This window comes from Sus scrofa, chromosome 2, assembly GCF_000003025.6.
Source record: "Sus scrofa isolate TJ Tabasco breed Duroc chromosome 2, Sscrofa11.1, whole genome shotgun sequence".
In the NCBI taxonomy this organism is placed as follows: domain Eukaryota; kingdom Metazoa; phylum Chordata; class Mammalia; order Artiodactyla; family Suidae; genus Sus; species Sus scrofa.
The window spans coordinates 57,836,801-57,863,191 of NC_010444.4; the positions used below are offsets into that span (position 1 = coordinate 57,836,801).

The 26,391-nt window shown below is 40.3% G+C and overlaps 2 protein-coding genes and 1 long non-coding RNA gene across 9 annotated transcripts in view; 2 read left to right on the forward strand and 1 right to left on the reverse strand.

Moving 5' to 3' along the window:
• LOC102164181 overlaps positions 11,601-26,391 on the reverse strand; it is a 51,065-nt gene continuing 36,274 nt past the window's right edge. Inside the window, exons 1-3 of one of the 2 annotated variants that reach the window (XR_002341588.1) lie at positions 13,038-13,576; positions 12,597-12,802; positions 11,601-12,069 (exon numbers count right to left, since the gene is read on the reverse strand). This is a non-coding gene — a long non-coding RNA (uncharacterized LOC102164181). Of the gene's footprint in view, positions 12,070-12,596; positions 12,803-13,037; positions 13,577-26,391 lie in introns of those variants that run through there. The other variant, XR_002341589.1, reaches the window with a different exon arrangement.
• On the forward strand, positions 11,991-26,291 carry ZFP62 (ZFP62 zinc finger protein). 6 transcript variants are annotated; one of them, XM_013991854.2, is made up of 3 exons: positions 12,385-12,461; positions 20,672-20,765; positions 22,434-26,291. In XM_013991854.2, the coding sequence occupies exons 2-3, from the start codon at positions 20,720-20,722 to the stop codon at positions 25,145-25,147; spliced, it is 2,760 nt and encodes a 919-aa protein (XP_013847308.1). In that variant the 5' UTR covers positions 12,385-12,461; positions 20,672-20,719; the 3' UTR covers positions 25,148-26,291. The 6 variants fall into 6 exon arrangements, with proteins under 6 accessions (XP_013847324.1, XP_013847311.1, XP_013847308.1 ...); XM_013991870.2 differs by lacking the exons at positions 12,385-12,461; positions 20,672-20,765 and adding an exon at positions 11,991-12,008; XM_013991857.2 differs by lacking the exon at positions 20,672-20,765 and having other exon boundaries at positions 12,365-12,461.
• Positions 12,385-26,391, forward strand: part of MGAT1 (mannosyl (alpha-1,3-)-glycoprotein beta-1,2-N-acetylglucosaminyltransferase) — a 71,226-nt gene continuing 57,219 nt past the window's right edge. Inside the window, exon 1 of the mRNA XM_021082399.1 lies at positions 12,385-12,461. The gene's annotated coding sequence lies outside the window, so the exon portion shown is untranslated. The remainder of the gene's footprint in view (positions 12,462-26,391) is intronic.

Consider the following 26,391-nt stretch of genomic DNA (forward strand, 5'->3'; position numbering starts at 1 on the left):
TAGAACACACAGCAGACTTTTCCTGAACACCTCAGTGAGCCAAATTGGCCACCTGGCCTCTTTGGCTTCAAGGGGGCAGCCTAGGAAATTGACTACCTGAAAAAAAGAGAATAAGAACCACTGTGGTCGGTCATTTTACACCAATCCTAAATAGACTGGGCATATTGCTACCTCTGATTATTTGGAAGCTCTGTTAGCCAAGAAGAAGGGAGGTGAAATGTCTACTGTGGAGGCATCCAACAGTATGATCCACAGGTCACAGACTAAAATCTCATTCCAGACTGCCTCTCTGAGACTGTACTCTGGGCATCTTTGGGGTTTGGCATATTTATAAGCTCAATCACATTTGCATAGACAATTTCTTGGCTTATCTTCTTAAAGCTGATTCTCTTTATTATGCTGAAGTTTAACACTTTTATTCCCAAAGGGTAGCCTTCTTCCTTCTGTTCCTGTGGCTCTTGCAATTGGAGGAGGGTGCCTTGCTATGGACTCATAGATGGCCAAATTGAAACTTCTCAGAGTGAAGGATGAAGGTCCTAGCACTGACTATCAGCTTTGGTGACCACATGGCTCTGCCCAGATCCTAGGTATAAACAGCTCAGTTCCAGAATAACCCTCCTACCCTTCTGCAGTCAGAAGCTTCCTGCTCTCCCCTTCCCCTGCTGGTTCTGGCATGTGTCCTGGATGTGCTCACAGAGGATGCCTGTGCCACCTCCCTGCCCCCAACAGCATATCTTCTGACCCAATGCCCCATGCCACTGTGCCATCTTGGATTGGGCTAGGGCCCATCTCCGCAGGATACATGGGAGATGTTGCTGTTTCCTTGATTCAGATCTTTCAGCAGATGGTGCCCCATACCTGCAGAATGAAGTCCCAGCACCTGAGAGTTTGAGATTTCTAATAAAGTGTGGGGTCCAGTTGCCATCCTTACTGCCACCTCCCCCTCAGTCTGCTCTGTCACAAAGTTCCTGTATGTTTAACTCTCCCTTCAAAACACACACACACACACACACACACACACACACACACACACACACACGAGGTTTACTTCACCTTCAGTGTAATCATTGCCTGGCCTGAGGCAGGGTCTCTATCACTCTAGTTACGTGCCCTCAAGGACAGATGATGTCAACATCTTCTTTTGGGGAGCCTTTACTATACCACCCCAACCACTTTGTTGTTGCACTTATGAGACTATATCATAATTATTTATATGTCTAAAGTCTAGACTGCTGGGAATTTGTGGCTTTGTTTTATGACCACTGCAATAATTAATGTTACTTGGATGCAAGAGTGACAGGCAGGTCAAAGTAAATTTTGAAATGTATAGAAACACAAAATCACTATATTGTGTAACAGGAAGTAACATAGTGTTGTAGGTCAATTACACTTCAAAACAAATGAAGAAACTCATTAAAAAAAAAAGAGAGAGATCAGATTTGCAGTTACCAGAGGTGGGGGTAGGGGAGTGAGTGGAGAGAATGAAGACAGTCAAAAGGTACAAACCTCCAACTATAAGATAGATAAGTATCAGGGAGGTAATGTAAAACATGATAAATATAACCAACACTGCTATATGTTATATATGAAAGCTGTTAAGAGACTAAATCCTAAGAGTTCTCATCATAAGAAAAAATTTTCTATGTCTATTTCTTTAATATTGTATCGATATGGGTGTTCACTAAACTTACTATGGTAATCATTTCTGATGTACGTAAGTCAAATCATTATGCCTTAAACTTATACAGAGCTGTGTATCAAATACATCTCAATAAAACTAGAAGAAAAAAATAGTGATAGCGTTTACTTCTGCTCTCCTGGAGTGTGGACTGGACTTAGTGATTTGTTTATAAACAGCAGGGTGCAACTTCAGAGACTAGGGCATAAAAATGACTGCCTTGCCCTCTCTCTTGGATCATTTATGCTGCCATGCCATGAGGACAATCAAGTAAGCCTGTGGAGAGGCCCACCCACCTGGCAAGGAACTGAGGCTTTCAGCCAACAGCCAAGTGAGAGTTCCATCTTGGAAGCAGATCTTTTAACCTGGGACACACCTTCAAATGGCTGCATCCCCATCCACCATCTTTTTATTTTTATTTCTATTTCTATTTCTATTTCTATTTTTACAGCCTCATCTGCAGCATATAGAAGTTCCTGGGCCATGAGTTCCAAGCCTGCAGCACAGCCACAGCAACATCAGATCCGAGTTTCATCTGTGATCTACATTGCAGCTTGAGGCAACACTGATCCTTAACCCACTGAGATCGAACCCCCATCCTCACAGAGACAATGTGATTGGGTCCTTAACCCACTGGCCTACAACAGGAACTCCACCCATCCAACATCTTAACTACAATCTCACGAGAGAATTTTAGTCAAAGTCTCAGTCAAGCTCTTAGATTTCTAATCCTAAGCAATTGTGAGATAATAAATTTTTGTTCTTTCAATCCAAATTTTGAGGGTAATTTATTAGATAATTAACACTAAGATTTAAAAAGCAAAATAATTAAAAATAAATTAGAAGAAAACAGTAGTGGACCTTGAAATGGAAAGGCTCCTCTAAACTGCAAGGAAAGATTCCTATGTTACTTGAATATAGGTTTTGCTAGTTTGTGTAACAAGGGAGGCCATTTTTGACCGCATCACTAGATGATGTCAGCTGATGGTGCAAGAGTTCAGTATGATCGTAGAGCCTTTCTCTTTTTCCTTTTTTTAGGTTCCCTGACTGTGGCAAGACTATTAATGTTTACCAAATATCCACAGTCTCCTCAACTTCCCACTCACCTTTACAGGTAGAATGGAGCTATGTGATTTGGTTCTGTCCAGAGATGCATATATCAGTGATGTAAAGCACTTCTAGGCCTGCCCCTTTTAGGATCTTCCAGCCTTCTCTTATTCTACAGTGACAAACAACCCTGAAGTCTATATGTTCCAGATAGTACGGCTGCAAAATGATCTGCATCACACTTTATATGAGCAACAAATAAACTTTCTTACTGTTCAGCCACTGGAAATGGAAGGTTTATTTGTTAATGCAGCCTGGTCTAGTCCATCCTGACTAAGGATTGCCTTTTCCTATTTTCTCTCTTTCTGGGTCTTTGGGATATTCCATGTATTCCTCAGGGCAGGTCCAGATTGTATGCACGTCTACACAGAAGTCCCCTTCAGCTTAGAGTGCCTTGTATAGACAGATTATCTCCAGAGTTTCAGGAACCCTGTTGCCCACCATGAAGGTAAAAATAAGGACCTGAGTCTTTTCTGTAATTTTCCCTAGCCCAGCCAAGACCAGGACATCATGTTTCACAAGATTTCACTATTGGAATGGTAACCTACCACTGGTTACATTTGACATCCACAGACTAGGCAGTCTTGTGGGGCCCCTACAGACACCCCCCAACCCCTGCAAATGCAGGCATGCTCCCCTGAATGCTTCTCTGGTTTCCAAGAGAGCCAGACCCAGGGAGAAAAAGTCAATTTTTGACTCAGCATAGAAATGCACTTCTAAGACACCAGGTCCTGCCTTAATATCTTCCTCTTCCCTGGAGGATGAATGATGATGATCCCCTTAGGCTCTAATGCTTCCAGGAATGTGACCACAGTAATGACAGCAGTTAATACTGGTAAAGCGCTTATTATACGACAGGCTCTGTTCTAAGTGGTTTATATGTACTAGTTTATTTTTCATAGTAATTTTATAAATTAAGAGCTATTATTACCTATCTTCCAGATCAGGGAAGTGGGATCCAGGGACGTTAAGTACCAACACAGGGTTACACAAATATCTAGAAACCTAGATCCCAAAACTGTTTCAAGAGAAATACTTCGAAGTCCCATTTTCTAAGAGCAGGCCATCCAAATCCTTTAATTTTCAACTTCCCCAAGGTCTTATATAACTATGAGTTAATCCATGTGTACAAGAGGAAGTCTAATTCTCTCTCATTTTAAAAAAAAATTTCCCATCTCCCACCAAATTGGCAGAGGCCTTGGTGGCATCCCAGTGGCCTTCTACTTCATCTTGGTATTCTCTGGTCTGTTTGCAACAACTGGAGAAAAATAATAACTCCAGGAGGAGACCAGAAACCTAGGCTTGGACCAGCAGGTGCCAAATATGTTTTCAGGACAGAATGTTTCATAGATGTCAAAGATCCTAGCTTCAAAACTTTCAGCTAAGTATTCTTGGACACTTCACTTATCATCTCTGATCTATAAGGTGGAGAGATATATAGACAGTGCCTTCATCATAGGGTTGATGAGAAAACTTAATATATCAATATATGTAACATATTTAGAACCAGCACAATATACACACCATAACAGTGCTCCCTAGTGTTGATTGTCACTGCCGATGCAAGTTTCAACCAGGACTTCTGGGAAGAAACACATCTACTTTTGCCCCAAAATGAGAACAATGGGAGAACTACTGTCTTTTCCAGGTATTTTTCCAAGAATTGTGAGTTATCCTTTTAGAATCCCAAATAACTAAGATTTCTGCAGGTTCACCACTATCTTTCTTACAGCACAACAGTGCCAACTGCCACATATGAAATTTATACATCCATTCAAAGCTTCCCAATGTGAAAGGAAATCATTGACCTTAAAAGGTAAACAGCAAAGAGAATAGTAACATTTATGGCAAATTCAAAAATAAATTTCTTTAATATAGAATCTATTCCTACAAGATACAGAAACTCCACCAAAGGTGTCAAGGTGATATTTGATCTAAGAAGGGCCAGTAATCACTGGAGATCTCTGTAAGGGTAAGCAAATTAATCAAGACATGACTTTTTGCCTGCAGATTTAGAGAAAAAAGCAAACCTGCTAAATTCTAATCCTTGAGAGGTGAGTGTATAAAGGGCTCTGTATTCATGGTTTGAGGACTCATAAATTGATATAATCCTTCTTGAGAGCAGTTTAGTGGTCTGATTTCTGTAAGTTTTATTATGCTTAAGTTAAAATTTTGAATAAATAATGCACTCTTATGGTTCAAAATGCAAAGATACAAAAAGGATATGTACTGAAAATCTTTTTTCCCAACCTTCTCTTCCAGCAACCCAAGAACCTCTCCACTGACAGCCAATGTTAGTGACTTTTGATGCAAACTCTCAGGAATATTTTTATGAACATAAACAAATATGAACATATTATTTGCATCCTTTTTTGTAAAAGTAAAATATATGATAACTTGGAACATTGATATTTTGCATCTTGGAGGTTTTCCCAAGCATTCCGTAAAGAGCAACTTTCTTTTTATGGGTGAATGTTAGTCTATCACATGATGCTATGGATTGTATTTTATCCCCTTTGAAAAGTCTTATGTAGAAATCCTAATTCTAAGTACTCAGAATGTGCCCTTATTTGAAAATAGGCTTATTGCAGACATAATTAGTTAAGATGAGGTCATACTGGTGTATGTGTAACTGAGTCCAGGCTCATACTGCTTGCCGTGTGGCCGCCAGTAAATAAAGAGACAAGTTGTTGAGGCAGGGAATATTGTGTTTTGTTCAGAAGACCTGTAGTCTGAGAAGATGGTAGACTTGAGTCCAAAAAACCATCTTACCTGAGTTAGAAATCAGGCATCTTTTTTACTAAAAAAGGCAGGGGATGTAGCTTGTTTTTGCAAAGTTCTTGATACTAGAATCCTTTGTTTTTGCAGCTGTCCAAGTAGATCTGGTCACAATGTTGCCATAAACCTCCCATAAGACAAATGTTCTCTGTTACATAACTTTTTGATGAAAAAGTGTTATACCTTTAAAGTTCAGAGTCTTGAGTGGGCTAGCCTGTATGTGTCAGGTTCTAGGCAACTCTCTTTTACAGAGGTACAGACCCAGCTTGACTAAGCACAGGCAGCAGAGCACAAAGTTTAGAGCTAAAGGACTAGATTCAACATGGAGCCAGACTTTTTCTCTGTTATATAGGTTGGGCTCTAATCAAATATAACTGGTTTCCTTATTTTATTTATTTATTTGTTTGTTTGTTGATTTACTTTTATGCCTGCACCCACACTATATAGAATTTCCCAGGCTAGAAGCCGAATTGGAGCTACAGCTGCTGATCTACACAGCCATAGCAATGCCAAATCCAAGCCGCATCTGCAGCATACACCACAGCTCACAGCAATGCCAGATCCTTAACCCTCTGAGCAAGGCCATGGATTAAACCTGTCCTCATGAATACCAGCTGTGTTCGTTACCGCTGAGCCACAATGGGAACTCCACTGGTTTCCTTATTTAAAGGGGACATTTGTACATAGACATGCACATAGGGAGAATGCTGCATGAAGATGAAAGCAGGGATGGCATGATCTGTCTGCAAGCCAAGGAACACCAAAGATTTCCAGCAAGCCACCAGAAGCTAGATGAGACGCATGGTATAAATTCTCTCTCACAGGGCTCAGAAGGAGCCAACTCTGCCAACACTTTGATCTTGGACTTCTAACCTCCAGAATTGTAATACAATCTATCTCTGGTATTTAAGTCCCTCCAGTTTCTGGTACTTTATTATGGCAGATGTTTATTTAGTAACTTCCTTACTTTAGACTTTCTAGGTTTCCTTCAATCTTTTACTTTTAAAAATGCTGCAGTGAATGACCTTCACGCACATCATTTCATGAGTGCATGAGTACACCATCATGGTGAATATCTAGAGCAAAATTGCCAACGCAAAGGATGTATGTGTAATACTGTATGATGTCACTTACATGTGGACTCTTAAAAAATACAAGAAACTAGTGAATCTAACAAAAAAGAAACAGACATACAGATATAGAGAACAAACTCGGGATTACTAGTGGGGAGAGGGAAGGAGGGAGGGGAAAAAAGTTTAAGAGGTACAATCTATTATGTATAAAATAAGCTACAGGAGTTCCTACTGTGACTCAACAGATTCAGGACCAGAAGTTACCTCTGTGAGGATGCAGGTTCAATCCCTGGCCTCACTAAAGATCTGAAATTGCCTCAAGCTGCAGCATAGGTACCAGATGTGGCTTAGATATGGTTTTGCTGTGGCTATGACTTAGGCCACAGTTGCAGCTCCGATTTGCTCCCTAGCCAGGGAACTTCCATATGCCACAAGTAAGGCCTTAAAAAAAAAGTACAAGGATATATTGTATAGCACAGGGAACATAGCCAAAATTTTGTAATAACTATAAATAGAATATAAACTTTAAAATTGTGAATCACTATACTGTATTCCGTAACTTTTATAATATTGTATATTGACTATACTTCAGTTAAAAAAAATTTTTTTAAAAAGGATATGTGTGTGATGATCCATACTGCTAAGTGCCTGACCAGGAATTGGGAGAGTTTGCACTCCCTCCAGCAAGGCAGGAGATAGCTTCTTCCCCCGTTTCCATTACCACTGTGTGTCTTCAAACTTTTGGATCTTTGCACATCTGATAAGAGAAAAATAGTGTCTCTGCGCACTTTGGGTTTGCATTTTTTATTATGAATCATTTGTGTATACTTCTCTGTGAACCCATTTTTCTATTGGATTGTTGGTCTTTCTTATCAGTTTTGGAGGAGCTTTTTGTGTATAAGGGAAATATACCTTTTGTGATATAAGATGAAAATACTTTTTCCCAGTTAGCCATTTGATTTTTCATTTTTATTATGGTGGTTTTAAAATTAAATATTTTTTTGTATTTGAAATGACTACTCTCCACTTTTATGGTTTCTGGATTTTGTTAGAGCAACAAAGAACAAAACCTTTTCTATTCCGATATGACCTAAGAATGGTCCAATAACACCAAGTTTCATGACACCAGCTTAATTATTAACATGCTATAATAGTGCTCCCTCATCACTTGTATTTTTTTATTTTTTTATTTTTTGCTTTTTAGGGTCATGAGTTATGGAAGTTCCCAGGCTAGGGATTGAATCAGAGCTACAGCTGCTGGCCTGCTCCACAAGCACAGCAATGCCAGATCCAACCCACTGGGCAAGGCCAGGGATCGAACCTGCAACCTCATGGATCCTAGTTGGGTTTGTTAACCACTGAGCCACGAAGGGAACTCCAACACTTTTTTTTTTTTCAGGCATTTTCTGGCTAGAAAAAAAAAAACAAGCAAGAGTTTGCTCATTTTTCCACTTGAACTTTAGAATCAATGTGTGTTGCTAAAGAAGAAACTGTTGCTTTTTTTAACTGGGACCATTGCAATTATAGATTAATTTAGAGAGAAATTACATTTTCTGATGGTGAGTCTTTACATGACTGGGAATGGTGCATCCAAGAATCTTTCCATAAATTTAATTAATCTTTTTTGAACCCTGGAGCAATGTAACTTTTCTTCATAGAGGTCTTATATATTTTTTATTAATCTCTTATTTTACTTTTTATATATTTGTTTCCATTTTAAATATAATCTTTCCTTCCCTTACATTATTCTAACTCTAGTTTGTACATAAGGAAACTATTGGTTTCTTTATGTTGATTTGGAACTACACCTCTTACAGAATTCTGTTTTTTCTAGTTGTTTTTTAAAGCTAAAAACAAGGGTTTTCCCAAAATAAAATCTATTTATCTACAAATGGGGTAATTATACCCCTGCTTTCCAATGTTTATATTCTGCTTTCTTTTTCCTTATACAGCTGCAATGAGAAATAATGATAGGAGGGATAACATCCCTATCTGGTTCTCTACTCTGATTGCTTCCAATGTTTCTTGATTTTCCTTGCCAACTATTCCAAAGAAAACACCAAAAAAGCTTTTGCACACTACCATGTATTACAGCACTGATTTATTTTTAAGAAAAGACTTTATAAGAACTTCTATTATTAACAACAGAGAAGTTGAAGAGATTGTATTTCAATAGAACACCACAAAGAGGATTTCCCTTGTGGCACAGTAGGTTAAGGATCTGGCATTGTCAGCACAGCAGCGACGTCGAGCTGCTGTGGTATGGGTTCGATCCCTAGCCCAGAAACTTCCATGTGCCACAAGTGTGGCCAAAAAAAAGAATATCACAAAGAGTAACAACATGAAAAATGATAACGTATAACATTATTTGTAAAAACACTCTCTGAAAGTTGCAGATGCTGTACAATTATAACCATCTGAAAAATTTGAAAATTGGGAATAGAAAGGAACAGAAGTTCTCTAAGATGTTAACTGGTTGTCACTAGGTAACAGGAATAAAAGTGAATTGTTTTCCTAATTTTTCTTTTTAATATTTTACATAATGAATTGATAGTATGCCATAGTGGGAGAGAGACTTTCATATAAAAAATTTGTGACCAATTTCAATGACAAAGAGTAGAGTTGGAAACAAGCCCCTTTGGGCATAGCTCAACATTTATCTGCACTTGAACCACTCCAAAGGGGGCAGAAGAACACAAAAAGAATGGCAAACTCTGGACAACATCATGCGGCACTTTTTGACCTTCTGCAGCAACATATAGAAAATAAAATCTAGAATGAAATGCCAGCCATGTATGTGACTTTTGATTTTCTGGTTAGACACATTTATTTTTTTTATTTTTATTTTTATTTTTATTTTGTCTTTTTGCTATTTCTTGGGCCGCTCCCGCGGCATATGGAGGTTCCCAGGCTAGGGGTCCAATCAGAACTGTAGCCACCGGCCTACGCCAGAGCCACAGCAACGCAGGATCCGAGCCGCGTCTGCAACCTACACCACAGCTCACGGCAACGCCGGATCGTTAACCCACTGAGCAAGGGCAGGGACCGAACCCGCAACCTCATGGTTCCTAGTCGGATTCGTTAACCACTGCGCCACGACGGGAACTCCCTGGTTAGACATATTTAAAGTGAAAAGAAACAGGTGAAATTCATTTTAACAATATATTTTTGGAGTTCCCATTGTAGCTCAGCGGTTAATGAATCCGACTAGGATCCATGAGGACGTAGGTTCCACCCCTGGCCTGGATCAGTGGGTTAAGGAGGCATTGTCATGAGCTGTGGTGTAGGTCGCAGAGGTGGCTGCAATCCAGAGCTGCTGTGGCTGTTGTGTAGGCCGGCAGGAGCAGCTCCGATTCAACCCCTAGCCTGGGAAACTCCATATGCCTGGGGTGCAGCCCTGAAAAGACAACAAACAAACAAAAAGCAACATATTTCGCTTAATCCAGTAGAACAAAAGTGTTATCATTTCAGTATGTAATCAACATAAAAATTAATAATGTCTTACATTCTCTTTTTCTACCAAGTCTTAGAAACCCAATGTGGATTCTACATTTACAGCACAGACTGTGTTTCACATGCTTAATAGCCATATGTAAATACTGGCTGCAATATTGGGCAGGGCAGGTCTACATACTACTCTGATTTGTAGATTTCCAGAAAAGACAGGTATTAGATACTAGAAGAAGCACATGTGCCTCTGTGTGTGTGTGTGTGTGTGTGTGTGTAGACACAAGTCTAAACAAAAGGTGCCTGGAGTACAAAAAATCTTGTGGAGGAAAAGAATCATCTAAAATAAAAATCACCTGAATTAAGATTACGTGGGTCTCTCACACTCCCACACTCCCATCTCCATACTACCTTTCACTGAGCAAAGCCACCCCAGCCCGGACATAAATATTTTCCACTTTGCTGCCTAAAGGGAAAAATAAACAAACTAAAAAACAGTCTTTCCTCTGCCATGGGCAACAGGCTGGCCCAATATAGCAACCTTCTATCTGAATCCTTCTAGAGGCATGTGAGGACTGCTCAAAGTAACCTCTAGAGGTGTGCTATCTAATAAGGTGGCTGTTAGCCACATGCGACTATTTAACTAATTAAAAATTCAGATGCTCAGCCAGCTAGTCATTTTTCAAGTGCTCTACATACATTCTAGATTACTTTGGGAGGGTGTATCTCAAAATTATGCATGTGTTTTTACCTAAATCCAGGCAGCCTGAGAAAGTCCTGGTTGGAAGTTACCTGGGTCTTCTCTGTGACAAAGGATTATTGGGTACTCATGGAGCCAAATGGGTCAAACATCCATTGCTACAAGAAAACCCTTTCTATTCCTTCTACTTACCTGCATCTATAAAAAATGAAAAATAGGTATAGAAATGATGCTGAACATCTGCTCACTTCAGCGTTAAATAAAATCCATCCAAGTAATTTGCATATATTGAACTGTTAAAAAATCCATCTTAAAAAGTTGTGCGTCCAAGCATTTCACTTTTTGCCTAAGAATCAATAGTAATATTCTGCAATTTATATACTTCTTAATAATCCAGAAAATATTTAACATAAATACTAATTTTGTTACAGAAATGCATACTGTGGTGAACAATAAACAAAGCATAAAACTATTTTACATTATGATAAAATTGAGTGATGTATGCAGAATGAAAATATTTTTGATTTGAATAAAAAACACGTGAGGGACATAAAAATGTTTAAGGAGAAAACCCATAAAGATGTAAAATTCATCACAAAGTGGATGATAGTATCAAATAGCCACGAATTTAAAGTACTTTGGATACTTTTTTTTTTTTTTTTTTTGGTCCTTTTAGGGCTGGACTCGCGACATACGAAAGTTCCCAGGCTAGGAGTAGAATTGGAGCTGTAGCTGCCAGCGTACACCACAGCCATGAAGAATCTGAGCCCGGTCTGCAACCTAAACCACTGCTCACGGCAAAGCCAGATCCTTAACCCACTGAGGGAGGGCAGGGATGGAACCCGTGTCTTCATGGATACTTGTCAGGTTCGTTAACAGCTGAGGCGCTCAGGAACTACCATACTTTAAATACTCTTATTAAAGAATGAGAAGCAGTTGGTTTTTTGTTTGTTTTTTAATGTCAGTATTCACAATGTGCCCTCCAAATGTCTTTTCCAAGTTATTAAAAGACTGAAAAAAAAAAAAAAAACTATTACTTTAAAAAGCTTTCAAGGCCGGGTTTCAGAACCCGACACAGAGGTTCCAATCCGCTGACGCCGCTGCAGGTTAGGGGTCAGGTCTGGTCAGGAGACAGCCTGGCCGGGAGCGCCTCCCCAGGGCTAGCATAAGGGCCGGAAGCCTGCGTCCGAAACGCCCACCGCTGGAAGACTGGCGGTGTACCCAGGTCCGCGCACGCTCTCCTCCACCATCACTCCTCCCTCCTGGGGTGGCCCTGGGGCCTCTTTCTGTAACGAAATGTGTTTTCAAGAACAAAGGCCTTTAGGTGTTTATTTTACCGACCCACTTATTTGCTTTACTCTCTGTCCCCCCCCCCCCCCCCCCCGGCACATAAAGTCATCAAAAACTGTCATCTTCGCGGTAATTTCTCCGGTTCCAGCCCAGTAAGTGCCACTAGAAGAGCTGGGTAAATACTAAAAGAAAAACCCTCCCCCGGCGTCCACGCCCTCGCAGCCCACCACGGTCACATGCCCGAAGGGGGGAAGCGACCATAGAGTCAGTCCTCCAGCTTCCCAGAGAGGACCCGGAAGTTCCCCGGAGCCGGTGTGGGTTTTTCCGGTAGGGCCGTCTGTGCTTTTGTCCCGCCGGCGGCCGGGCTCCCGCGGCGCCGCCACAGCCAGTACGTGAGTCCGCGGCTGCCCGCGCTCCCGCCCCTGGCCCTAGCCTGCCACGCCCTTCCCTTCGTGGCCGGGTCCTGACTACCCGGGGTCTCGGGCGGGATCCGGGAGGAAGCGTGCCCGCTCCCCACACACACCTCAGGAAGCGCGTTCCGAGGGAGTGGAGCGGAGGGTAGACTTCGGGCCTGCGGACGGGTGTAGGGCGCAGCCCTGGAACGTATTTCGGTCCTTGTGAGCTCCACCTCCGACTGTTGGAGCGGGCCAGGCCCGGGTTGGGGCTGCCTGGTGTGTGGAGAAGGGCCGGGGCCTCGCACCGGTGTTTCTCAGTTCTTCACTGCTGTCTCTGGCGGGAGGGGAACCCTGAAAATTAGCCTCTGGTTGTGCCTACGCGGCAGTTAAGTTTTGCCCTGAGATTTGAGAGTAAATACGGGTGTTGGAGGGATCCCAGGGGGTGATCCGATTGGACCCCGCCCCCCTTTTTTTTTCTTGATGGGGGAATGGTGTTGAGAGACTCCTCCTGCAGGTGTGGGTGGAGCTGCTGGTAGCCACTCCTGGTATTCGCCCCAGGGAAAGCTCACCTGTTATACAGGATCCCGCGGGGAGACTGCCTGTCGCAGGGTCCACAAGATGGGAAGGAATTGACTAGGTAGGAAGTAGAAGGTCGAGGAGCCTTCTCGACCTGAGGACAGCCTGAGGGAAACCAGGCGTTGGGTTGAGAAAGAAGAATGAGGAATGCTGGGGCTAGGTGTGCTGCCCTGAGACGTTTGGACAGGGTGGCCACCAGGAGTATTTCTTTTTGAAAGCACGAGAGTTTTCTTTTTAATAAATTTTTGAATATGTATTGTATTCTTAATGGTTCAGGTATTAAGAATATGAAAATGTATCAGTGAAAAGGTTTCTTTCTGCCTAGCCATCTTGCTAGGCCCAACTCCCTTAGATAACCAGCCGCATTTGTTAGTTTCAGTATATCTTCCCGAGTTTCTTTATGCAAACCCTGGCAAATATGAATGCAGTTAGTTCCCCATTTTTTCACACAGGTGGTAGGATACTGTTCAGAGTTCTGCCCCTTGCTGCTTTTGCTTAATCTGTCTTAGAGATCATCCGAACACAAAGACACCCCCCCCCCCTGCCAAATGATATTGGATTGCCCAGTTGGTCATTGTTTGGATGTTTTGCATGTTCCATAATTTTTTGGATCTATTCGGGCTATTTGGGTTGTTTCCAATTTTGTGTTACTTCAAACAGTAGTGCACTCAATGGCATTGTACTGGGGCATAACTGAGCAAGGATTATAAAGAGGGGATTAAGAATCATAAATTTTTGTTTTACGTTAACTCAGTTATTGGTAGATTGTTAAATATGCCTAATCGCTATTATAATAACACACGTAGAGTGATGAACAAATTAAATCAGGTAGCTTTTCTCTCCTGGAACTTGTGTTTATGACACTTAGCCTTACAGTGGCCAAATAAAATAATTCTATTAGTTATTCTCTTCAAGCCAGTCTTTGTCCCTTTAGCTTCACAAAATCTCTCAGCTTATCTTTCAGAATCCCTTTTGCTTACCTTCTTTCTTAGGATGATTAGAAATATCCTCACTACCAGGTGTGATAAGATTTTATTTCGTTTTTTACTTTAAGGAAAAAAATCATTTTAAATCATAAGGATGAAGCAGTAGAACCCAACTTATGTTAACCATTTATAATTCTGGTACTCATAAATTAAATGCAGTAATAACTAAAGCACAAATGTACCCTTTTCCCATCTGCGTATCATGTGTCTCACTCCTTAGTCTCATCTTTCATTTCTCCCATTCTCCCACTTCTTTCTTCTGAGTAGGTAAGCATTTTGTGCTCACATCCCTGTTTTCTCTTTTTCTTTCTTTGGTCACCTCCTAGTCCAGTATAATATTCAAGAACTTAAGACACAGAATCTAAATGGTAGGTTGACTTGTAGAATATGATTGACACTCTGGAAATCCAAAGTAGCTGCAGGCCTGTTGCATCTGTTGCTTGTTGAAGTCTATTGTGAAGGCAGGAATTTTTAGCCAGAGTGAGCCACAGTTCCTCTCTTGTGAGTTGTCGAGTCTCTGGAGAAATGGCCCCTGACTCTCCTGGGCAAGGATAGTAAGAATTAAGGGCAGGTTCTTAATATTTACATGAACTTTTCTAGGAGGCTTTGGGGACAGAACATGAACAACAGGCACATAACTGCCCAGAGTTTGTGGGTCATGTGGAAGGACTGGACAGCTTCCTGTGGCTGAAACTTAACTGATGGAACCAGGCTATTGGATCATGCTCTCTGTTGAGAACTGGTGAGAGAGAAGTTCCCCATCAGCTTTGAGAACATTTAAGAAATTAAACCTCTCTGACCCTCTCTCTATGCAGGAGTTGTGCTTTTGAGTGATTCTTTTCTTGTGTCATAGAGGCAGATGTGCTAGCCACCACATCAGTCTTTATTGAATTATAATAACCTCCTCCCAGACTCCAAGATTCAGTTCTGTCTCCCCTCAGTCCATTTTTCCACTGCAACCAGTATGAGTAGTCTTTACTGCTTAATTTTATATTATAAAAAACGATAGGAGAGTAAAATAGTACAGTGAATTCTATACATCCATCACTCAGATTCAACAATTATTAGGATTCTGCTTCACTTTTCCCTTTTACATTTTTTTCCCCCATGCCTGCAGCATTCAGAAGTTCTGGGGAAAGGGATGAACTGACCCCACAGCAGCAACCTGACCCTTAACCCACTGAGCCACCAGGGAACTCCCCCCTTTCATTTTCTTTGTTGAAGTATTTTCCAGACATCATGCCATTTCACCTTAGCATACTTTAGTCTAAAGAAAAGAGACACTTCTAACAGCCACAATACCTTTATCTCACACCATCCTAAATTAATTCTGATTCCTTGATATTATCTAACAGGGACTGGCAGACTACGCTGTCCATGGTCTCTTTTTGTATGACCCGCAAGCTTGAGAATGGTTTTTACTTTGCTTAAGGGATGTTAAAGAAGCAAACCCAAAAGAAAAACAAAGAGTAGAATTGTATGTGGCCCACAAAACCTAAAATTTTTCCTATCTGGCCCTTTACTAACCCCTGTTTTGATAGAATAAGTCATCTTCTGAAATGCATATCTGAGTTTGGTACTCTTTGGCTAAAACTCCTCTGGATCAAGTCTGGAATCAGTATGATGGCAGATGTAGCCCTTATTTTTGCCCACCTATCCAGTTGTGCCTGCTATCTTCTGTTCTAGATGTCCAGAGGGTGGTGAACACCAGCCCTTTTGCAACTGCTCTTCCCTCTGCTGCAACTACCTTGCTTGTCCTGAAGCTCTTTCCAGTTCATTGATGAAGAGGCTCTCCCCTTCCCTCATCCATGCCTTCTGTCTGCTATTTTTATCATATAGTAGTTATTTTCCTGCCAGACTCTCCTCTTTGCAAGTCCTTATTGACAGGGACTTGTCTGATTCTTTTTTGCATCCCTAGGATTAGCCTAGTGGCTGGAGAGGAAAGCAGGGTGTGGATCATAAGTTCCCTGGGCTACACCCAACCTTAGAGATAACTGAGGTACAGGAATGCATCCTCAGTATTGTTTGTAAGGATAACTTAATTTGTTATTCTCTTGATTGTCTTTACAATTTAACAACTATCTTATTCTGAGTGAGCTGCTATAAGAAAATACCACAGACAAAGTGGCTTATAAACAGAAATTTATTTTTCAAAGTTCTGGAGGCTGGGAAGTCCAAAATCAAGGCACCAAGGGAGCTCTGTGGGGTTCTTTTATAAGATCACTAATCCTCTTTATGAAGGCTCCTCTCCTGACCTACAAACTCTTCCTATCCAAGTACCATCATTATGTTTTAGTGTTTTTCTGCCTGTGTGGGTTTTTTTTAGTGTTTATTTGTTTGGTTTTTGGCCATATGTGGAAGTTCCCAGGCCAGGGATTGAATCCACACTACAGCAGCGACCCAGGCCGCTGCAATAACAACACCAGATCCTTAACCTGCTGTGCCACAGGGAACTCCTTTGTGTTTTTGACTGAACTTTAATATGAATTTCATTGAAAATCATTTCTTTTCAATGAAGATGCACATTTATATTGCTCTGTTTTGTTTTCAGTTATTAAGAGGTTTGGGTGAGCTACATCAGGTGATGGGAAGCTCTGCTTTCACACAAATAGAGGAGGTTAAGCAGGCCTCGAACAGGGAGACTCCTAGAGGCTGCCTAGGTCAGAGTGGTAAACTGAAGTATTTGTGATTTCATGCAGACCAAGCCACTCAGCAGCCAATTGAACAAGGAATCCCCGAGGAAATGAAGGGTTCTGTCAGAGAGAGGGGAAAGGGTCCATCTGAGCCAAGGATGAGTAAATATGGTATCAGCAAGGGGGGAAGTAGCACAGCCCCTGGTGTCCAGCAAGTCACTCCAGCTGGCCAGATGCTGAAGACTTCAAGCACCACACTAGGTGGCCTGGAAACAACCATTGGGTAGTTCCCAGATATCCATTTTACAAAACTCAACAGCTGTTGGAAGAAGAATTGGACAGGGATAAGAATGAAGGTAGGGAGACTGGCAGAAGTTCAGGAAGGAATTCAGGAGGGCTTAAACTAAAGCCTTAGCAGTGGAGATGGAGTTGGGGGTGGGGATTTGAGAACTGTAGGTGGTGGAGTTAGCTGGTCTTAAGCAGTCTTTTTGATGTGGAATGGTTAGGGAAAGAGAAGGGCCCACTTATGATTTAGGCAAAAGGGAAGACAGGTGGATATGCAGCTCTGTAATTTAAGAGAGTGATCTAGGGGGTGGAATGGATGGGGAGTTTGGGGTTGGTAGATGCAAACTGTTAGATTTGGACACAGATCTTTTTTATAACAGCTTTTCCCTCCAGTACAGATCCAGTTGAGGTCAGGTATTGAATTTAGTGGTCAAATCGCATTACCTTCTTTTATATAGAACATTTGTGTAGCCTTTCTTTGTCTTTCATGAAAATGATACTTTTAAAGAATACAAATACCTTTTAGTAGAATGTTCTTTGTTTTAGATTTATCTAATGTTTCCTTGTGTTTCAGTTCAAGTAATGCATTCTCATAAGTGATGTGTCCTTCTCAGGGTATCACTTCTGGAAACACATGGTGTTTATCTGCCCCCTTCTTGGTGGTATTTAAGACACCAGGCCAAGGCATTATCTAATGTCCCCACTGTGTAATTAGTATTTTTTTCTCATGTGGTCTATGGGAGAATATTTTAAGACCATGCATATACACTGTTCCTTGTCAGAATTTCCCCCAGGTTTAGAATCCATTGATAAATCTCTCCTGATCCTGGCTTTATTCTAATAGTTGTAGAATGCTGATTTTTTTCTTCCAACTCTACCACTCCCTCCACATTTACCAGCCTGCCCTGGCATTATGCTTTAAGTAAGAGGCCTTCCCTTTCACCCCTGTTTGTACCTGTATAGACTCATGAAATCCTATTTTCAATGGTTTATAATTCTTTTCATAATTACTATGGCACCTAAATTGGGCATTGAAGTTGGCTCTTGTGTCTTATGACATGCCCACATCATTTGTTTGTTTTTAGCATCTCCTTATTTGCTGGCATAACAAGATGTCTCATCTCATCTTGTACCTATTCTGCCTCCAGCCTGGAATCATCCTGGTTCCTTTTAGTAGGTAATGGTAGTAGAGACCTAGAACAAGGTGCTAAATAATGTGCTCATTAACTCAGGTATTTTTGTTTCTTAGCTTTTCAGACAGAGCTAGGGAGTATATGTACATTAACACACCTATGCACACAAGTATACAATACATGTGAATATACATGTGTATAATGTGCACATTTATATATAATTTGGAAATCATGAGTTCACACCCAGTCATCTCCACAGGGTTCTTTCGTGTCTTCCCCTATTTCATATTTTTATGATCTTCTCCAGGAGAGCCCAACTAATCAACACAATTACTCAGTCTCATAATAGATATAAAATTGTTCCTGAGTTGCTTTGCCCATTCCACTACAGAAAACAAGCCTGCTAAAAAGAGTTGTGTGTGGCTTTTCCACACTGCTCCCTCCAAGCTTCCCAAGACTGAGAGTATATAGTATATAGTCACATGTTATATACCCAAGTAACATGGGTTAGTTCTTTATTTCTTCTTGTGGTATTGGTATTCACATGAAATACAAGTGAGTTGATTGGTTTCCATTCACTTTCAGGCTTAGTAGCTTTCCCCATTCTTACTGTTTTAATTTTATTCTTTTTGAATCTTAGAACATTATCATGCTTCTATAAGTAAAAACTATACAAAAAGTTCTACTCAGGGTGTCTTTCTCCCCTCTCCCTTCTGTTCTATTCCCCTGCCCTACCCCTCATAGACAATAGACTTCACTGTTTTCTAGATTCTCTCACTACTGAAAAGATAAGCAGTTAATGTGCTTGCTTTTTAGTTTCCTTACATAAAATGTAACATATGCTCTTTTCTGTATCAATTTATAGAAATGTTCCTCATTCTTTTTTAGTACTCTATTGTGTATAAGTGCCATAGTTTATTTAGCCACTGTTCTGTGCTTGAACATGTAGGGTTTTTTTAGATTTTTTTAATTAAAAATAATGCTACAGGGAATAACTTTGTGCATATATACTTTTGTATTATTGGAAGTGTATCTTCAATATAAATTCCTAGATGGGATTTCTGGATTGGAGTACAATACCTACATATTTGAATTTCTTATAGTTGAGTAGATATTGGCAAATTTCCTTCAACAGGAACTATGCCAGTTTGCATTCCCAGTAATGTTCCCTTTAACCTCACCCACAGAATATATTGTCACCCTTTAAAAAAAAAAAAATGTATTTTGATCCTGCTGTGTAGCACTGGGAACTATGGTCACTTATGATAGAGCATGATAATGTAAGAAAAAAGAATCTATACATGTATGTGTAACTGGGTCACCAGGCTGTACAGTCAAAAAAAAAATAATAATAATGTATTGGGTAATAAAAAATTTAAAAAAAAAAGCTTTGGCAAAGTAAAGGAAATTATCAACCAAAAAAAAAATTTTTTTTTTTTAATTTTATGGCTGCACCTGTGGCATGTGGAAGTTCCCAGGTCACGGAGTAAATCCAAGCCATAGCTGCAGCAACGCTGGATCTTTCAACTCACTGAGCTGAACTGGGGATTAAACCTGCTCCTCCCTGGTGACCTGAGCCATTGTAGTGGGATTCTTAACCCACTGCCCCACAGCAGGAACTCCATCAACCTTTTAAATATTTGCCAATCTGCCACATGACAATGGAGATCTTAGTATTATTTGAATTTCTTATTATGAGTGAATTGAAAACATATATAAGGGCCATTTTAGTATTTCTTTTTGTGACTTGTCTGTTCATGTCTTTTGCCCATTTTTCTATAGGCTTTTTTTAGTCTTTTTCTTCAACTTTTAAAAATTCTTTGTGTATTAAAGATATTAGCTCTTGTATATGATGTATGGTGCCAAATATTTTCTTCCACTTTGTCATTTATTTCTTGATTTTGTTTATGGTATTTTTGCCATGGATTTTATTTTTATTTCTATATGGTCAAACTTATCAATCTTTTCTTTTAGCACATCTGGGTCATAGAAGCTTTAGATATAGAGGCATCCACCCATGTTTTCTTCCAGTATTTATATAGTGTCACTTTTTGGGGGGCTGCGCCTGCAGCACACAAAAGTTGCAGGCCAGGAGTTAAACCTGTGCCACAGCAGTAGCTCAAGCCACAGCAGTGACAACACTAGACCCTTAACCTGCTGTGCCACCAGGAACTCCTAGTGTCACTTTTTACTATTTAGACCTCTGCTACATTTGGAGTTTTTTTCCTGTGTGTGGTGTAAAGAATGGATTTAATTTTATCTGTTTTGAAATGGCTTTATAGTTGTTCCAACATTATCAAAAAGAGTATTTTTGCCTCAGTAATTTGATATACCATCTTTATCATGTATTAATTTCTATATGTAATTGGGACTATTTCTGAATTTTTATTCTGTTCCATTTATTTATACACCAATACCATGCTGTTTTAGTTATAGCAGCTTTTGGGTGTATTTAATATCTAGTATGGCTAGTCCACCTCCCTTGTACCTTTTCTTTTTATCCCCCTGCCCTGGCAAATTTTGTGTTTCCCTGGCAAACTTAGGGGATTTGGTTTTATGGCTATAGAAACTTGAATGTCTTTCTCTTCAGAGGGCTGAGTGCGAGTAGAAGTGCAGGGGCCAAGGCCAAAGAGAAGGGATGGAGCCTGATGTGATGGGAGCAGGATTCAGAGCACAGATAAAAGGTGTGTTGCTGTTAATGGTCCAGAATTCCACTGCTAACCTAATAGCCCTCACATTTTTAGTTACTTGGACTGTTCTACCCAAGGTAATAAAGGGAGCAAGGAACTACTCTGTACCACCATTCCTCAGTGACTTCTAATGATCTCTTAGCTAATATTACTTCATAGCCATTTTGTGAAGCTTTCTCAGATGAGTCACCTTTGGTTTAATAGGTCTATTGAGTGATTCTTTATTTTACCTTCCTGGTAATTATCTGAGTTCCTAGTTCCTCCTGTTGTGTACTTTTTAATTCAGAGTTCATCATTCTAATCCCATAGTATAGATTGGATCATGAGTGTGATTCTTTTACATGTTCCTCCAGAGTATATATCTTTTCTTTTATTGCCCCTGCTTCCTCATCACATGCTCATATATAGTTTCTAAGTAAAATTATGGAGTACTGACCAAGAGAGTCTGATACAAAGGGTAAGAGGGGAAGTCTGAATTTTAACTAAGTCTATCTACACATGTCTCATTGTCTAAGTTTGAGAACAACTCGCTTAAAACTGATTATTTTATTCTCAGGAGTCAGTCTTTTAGTAGGTGGGTGCTGATAGAATGCCATGTGTGTGTAGAGTGCCTTCAAGGGAACAAAGAGTCACTGCTTTTGCCCTAAAATCTACTTTGAGAAGAGTTTACCTTTCCTGAGTCCTGTGTTTTATCTTAAGGTTACAACCATGATCCAGTAACCTGACCTTGATTAAATAATGAACTTGGTGATATAGTATATAGAACTAACAAAGTGACCCCAATTGTTCTCTGTGCTTTATATATTTATTAAATGCTCACATCATTTCTATTGCCATCATTTTACAGATCAGGAAACTGGCATTAAAGAAGTTAAATGACTTTCTTGAGATCCTACAGCTATGTATTTGAACCTAGGTAGTATTAGTTCCTTTAGTTGATGGTTTGTGCTTTAGCTTCTGATCTTTGATATGCTCTGACTGCAGTTAGCTTCTTCATAAAGTAGGAGTGAAAGCCTCTTTGCCTGGCATGCCAGAGTCTGTTCTTCAGTGTAGAGTTCCTCCCTGACTAAACCACTCCCCAGGGTCAGTGTTTCCTTGGAGGGGAAATCCAGGAGGCCACACCAACAATAGGAAGCTGCAGCTTGTTTTCTTCCTCATCTCTGACATGACTGTCCTCATGATTTCATAACCAGCTCCCTAGTACCTCCACCCATATACTGATTTCTCCTTTAGTTTTGCCAGCCTTCTGCTGAATGTGTCTTCTTAGCTTTTGTCTTACTTATTAATATTTCTGTCTCCTACTCTTCAGAGAGTCCTTCTACCCATGGTTTTTCCAAAACTAGGTGGCATTTCCCAAAAACTGATCAGTGTTGCTCTTGGTTCTGTATATCATTTTAACCCATTGCAACTTGCCCTTGTGCTGAGCTGTTAGGCAAGAATAAAAGCTGTTCGTTCCATTGATAATCCAAGGCTCTAGCATTTTGACATTAGTTCCATGGGGCAGAAATTTTGACATGTCCATTATTCTATCACTAGCAGTTAAAAATGGTACCTGTCACACAACATGTAGTCAATAAACATTTGTTGAGTGAATGTGGATGTAATTCCTTTGGTTTCTTCTAAACCAAGTGAACAAGTATCATTTTCATTTTCTTGGTTTAGTGTCACATTTGAAGACGAGGGGCACTGAGGATGAGGACTCAACTGAAAATTATGAAATTGGAAATGCAGAATCTTTGTGGCCAAAAGTGGAAGGTCTTCACAAGAATCATATGCAGGAATCTAAGGTTGGTGAAACTTATGATTGGGATAGCAAAATAGAGAATCAGGTGGAAAAGCCTGAGGGAAAACGAATGAAGGAAGACAAAAGTGGCACCAGGGAAAAGATTGGCAAAACCAAGAATACAGCAAATATAAAAATAGAACATGAAGATGAGGCATCTGAAAAAAGCTTATGTCTGAGCTCAAAACATGTTACACACCAGACTGTCCCTATAGAACAGAAAAGCAGTGAACAAGGCACATGTGTGGAGAACATTAATGGAAACTCTCACCCCAGTTTACAGCAGAAAACAACTGCTGTTAAGAAGTCACATAACTGTGATGAGTGTGGGAAATCCTTTAAATATAATTCCCGACTTGTTCAACATAAAATTATGCACACCGGTGAAAAACGCTATGAGTGTGATGACTGTGGAGGGACTTTCCGGAGCAGCTCAAGCCTTCGAGTCCACAAGCGAATCCATACTGGGGAGAAGCCGTACAAGTGTGAGGAGTGTGGGAAAGCCTACATGTCCTACTCCAGCCTTATCAACCACAAAAGCACCCATTCTGGGGAAAAGAACTGTAAGTGTGATGAGTGTGGAAAATCCTTCAATTATAGCTCTGTTTTGGACCAGCATAAGAGGATCCACACTGGGGAGAAGCCCTATGAATGTGGTGAGTGTGGGAAGGCCTTCAGGAACAGCTCTGGCCTCAGAGTCCACAAAAGGATCCACACAGGTGAGAAGCCCTATGAATGTGACATCTGTGGGAAAACCTTCAGTAATAGCTCTGGCCTCAGAGTCCACAAAAGGATTCACACAGGGGAGAAACCCTATGAATGTGATGAGTGTGGGAAGGCCTTCATTACTTGCAGAACACTTCTAAACCATAAAAGCATCCACTTTGGAGATAAACCTTATAAATGTGATGAGTGTGAGAAATCGTTTAATTATAGTTCTCTCCTCATTCAGCATAAAGTTATCCACACTGGAGAGAAACCTTATGAATGTGATGAATGTGGAAAGGCCTTCAGGAACAGCTCAGGCCTAATAGTGCATAAAAGGATCCACACAGGAGAGAAACCTTACAAATGTGATGTCTGCGGCAAAGCATTCAGCTATAGCTCAGGCCTTGCAGTCCATAAAAGCATTCATCCTGGGAAGAAAGCCCATGAATGTAAGGAGTGTGGAAAATCCTTCAGTTATAACTCACTTCTTCTTCAGCATAAAACGATTCACACTGGAGAGAGACCTTATGTGTGTGATGTGTGTGGAAAAACTTTCAGAAACAATTCAGGACTCAAAGTCCACAGGAGGCTCCATACTGGGGAAAAACCATATAAGTGTGATGTGTGCGGAAAAGCCTATATCTCACGCTCTAGCCTTAAAAACCACAAAGGAATCCATCTTGGAGAGAAGCCCTATAAATGTAGCTATTGTGAGAAATCCTTTAATTACAGCTCTGCCCTTGAACAACATAAAAGGATTCATACAAGGGAGAAACCCTTTGGGTGTGATGAGTGTGGAAAAGCCTTCAGAAATAATTCAGGCCTTAAAGTACATAAACGAATCCACACTGGGGAGAGACCTTACAAATGTGAAGAATGTGGGAAAGCCTACATCTCACTCTCAAGCCTTATAAACCATAAAAGTGTACACCCTGGGGAAAAGCCCTATAAGTGTGATGAATGTGAAAAAGCCTTCGTCACATACCGAACACTTATAAATCACAAAAAAATTCATCTTGGGGAGAAGCCCTATAAATGCGATGTGTGTGAGAAATCTTTTAATTACACCTCACTCCTTTCTCAACACAGAAGGGTCCACACTAGAGAGAAGCCCTATGAATGTGACAGGTGTGAGAAGGTTTTCAGAAACAACTCAAGCCTTAAAGTGCATAAAAGAATCCATACTGGCGAGAAGCCCTATGAATGTGATGTGTGTGGAAAAGCCTATATCTCACACTCGAGCCTTATTAACCATAAAAGTACCCACCCTGGAAAGACACCTTACACATGTGATGAATGTGGAAAAGCTTTTTTCTCAAGTAGAACTCTTATAAGCCATAAAAGAGTCCATCTTGGGGAGAAACCCTTCAAATGTGTCGAGTGTGGGAAATCTTTCAGTTACAGCTCACTCCTCTCTCAACATAAGAGGATCCATACAGGGGAAAAACCCTATGTGTGTGATTGGTGTGGGAAGGCATTCAGGAACAGCTCGGGCCTCACAGTGCATAAAAGGATCCACACAGGTGAGAAACCCTATGGATGTGATCAATGTGAGAAGGCATACATCTCACACTCAAGTCTTATCAACCATAAAAGTATCCACAGTGGGCAGCAGCCCTATAATTGTGAGTGTGGGAAATCCTTTAATTACAGATCAGTCCTTGACCAACACAAAAGGATCCACACTGGAAAGAAGCCATACCGATGTAATGAGTGTGGGAAGGCTTTCAATATCAGATCAAATCTCACCAAGCATAAAAGAACCCATACTGGAGAGGAATCTTTAAATGTGACAAGTCTGGGAAGTCATAGTGGCACATTACAAAAAAGAACTCATGAGGTTGGGAATGTTCTAGATGGGACCAAGATGAGCAAATCCCTGTAGGAGGCAGAGCTTACCAAGTATCAAGTGAAAAAAAAAAAAAAAGAAAAACCTTTTAAGAGTAATCTGAGGTCTATGTTCATGGCTTATAATTTACATAGTATAAATGAAAAGAGTAATTTTTATTTCTGTTCAGTCACACCTAGGAAGGAAGGTCCTAGTGTCAAAGTAGTTGGAATATAAAATAATTCATACTGTGGATAAAACATATCAAAGTGATGAAGTATAAAAAAAAAAAAAACCCCAGACATTTCTGGACAGAAAACACATAAATGAAAAGACTTCTACTAGAAGTCAAATAGTCACAATCAGAAAGTTTATATTTGGGTAAATTCCGTGAATAGAAATGTAGGAGATTCAGGTATAGCTTTGAATCCCAAGTATCCATTAGTCAGTGGAAAAGATTCAAGAAGGACTTCTAATAGGCAAATTCAGGGAGAGAGAGGCTTCAGGGAATATGAATTTATATAGTAGTGATTATGAAGTATAACCTTGATATAATGGAATGATTTGGGGGAGTGATGACAACTTCTGAAACAAAATTTGAATTTCATTTTAGGAAATGTAAAAAGTGTAGCTTATAAATCTAACAGGAGATAGGAGAGAGTCACTCATAAATAAATGCAAGTTTACTGTACTGTTCTAATGTTGTGTTATACTAGTTGAATGGTTGAAACTTAAAAAAATTTCCCAGATGAACCCCCTCAGTGAATGATGAATGTGTGGTAAGTGAAAACCTCACACACTATGCTACACAATGAAGGGTTCTACCATGGAGAGAAATTCAGCACATTCAGTAACTAATGGAACACATCTTCAACATGAATTAGCACCTTACATGAAAAGAATTGATTTAGGGATTCCTATGAATAGGAATGCTGAAAAGGAGGACATTTTATTACAGGAGCTAAAAAGTTGCCACCAGTAATCAAGGGATAGGAGGAAATTCATGCTTCTTAACAATCCTGTCTAAATGTTTGATTGTTTTTGATTGTTACTGTAAAGATTTCATGCACTACATGTGTGTATTGTCTGTTGTAAAATGTTATGAGTGCTTTGTTCAGGGCTCACTCCCTTGGCCACAAAGAGCCAGATAGTTGTGGCAAGGTAAGGTGAAACTCCAATAAAGTTGTTCCTCAAAAATAAACACGTTGTGACATACTTTAGGTAGAGAAAATGCAGAGAAAGCCATTTGTATGTCATATCTTTGTGAGGTAAGTTATACCAGATCCAGGAGTTCCCATTAT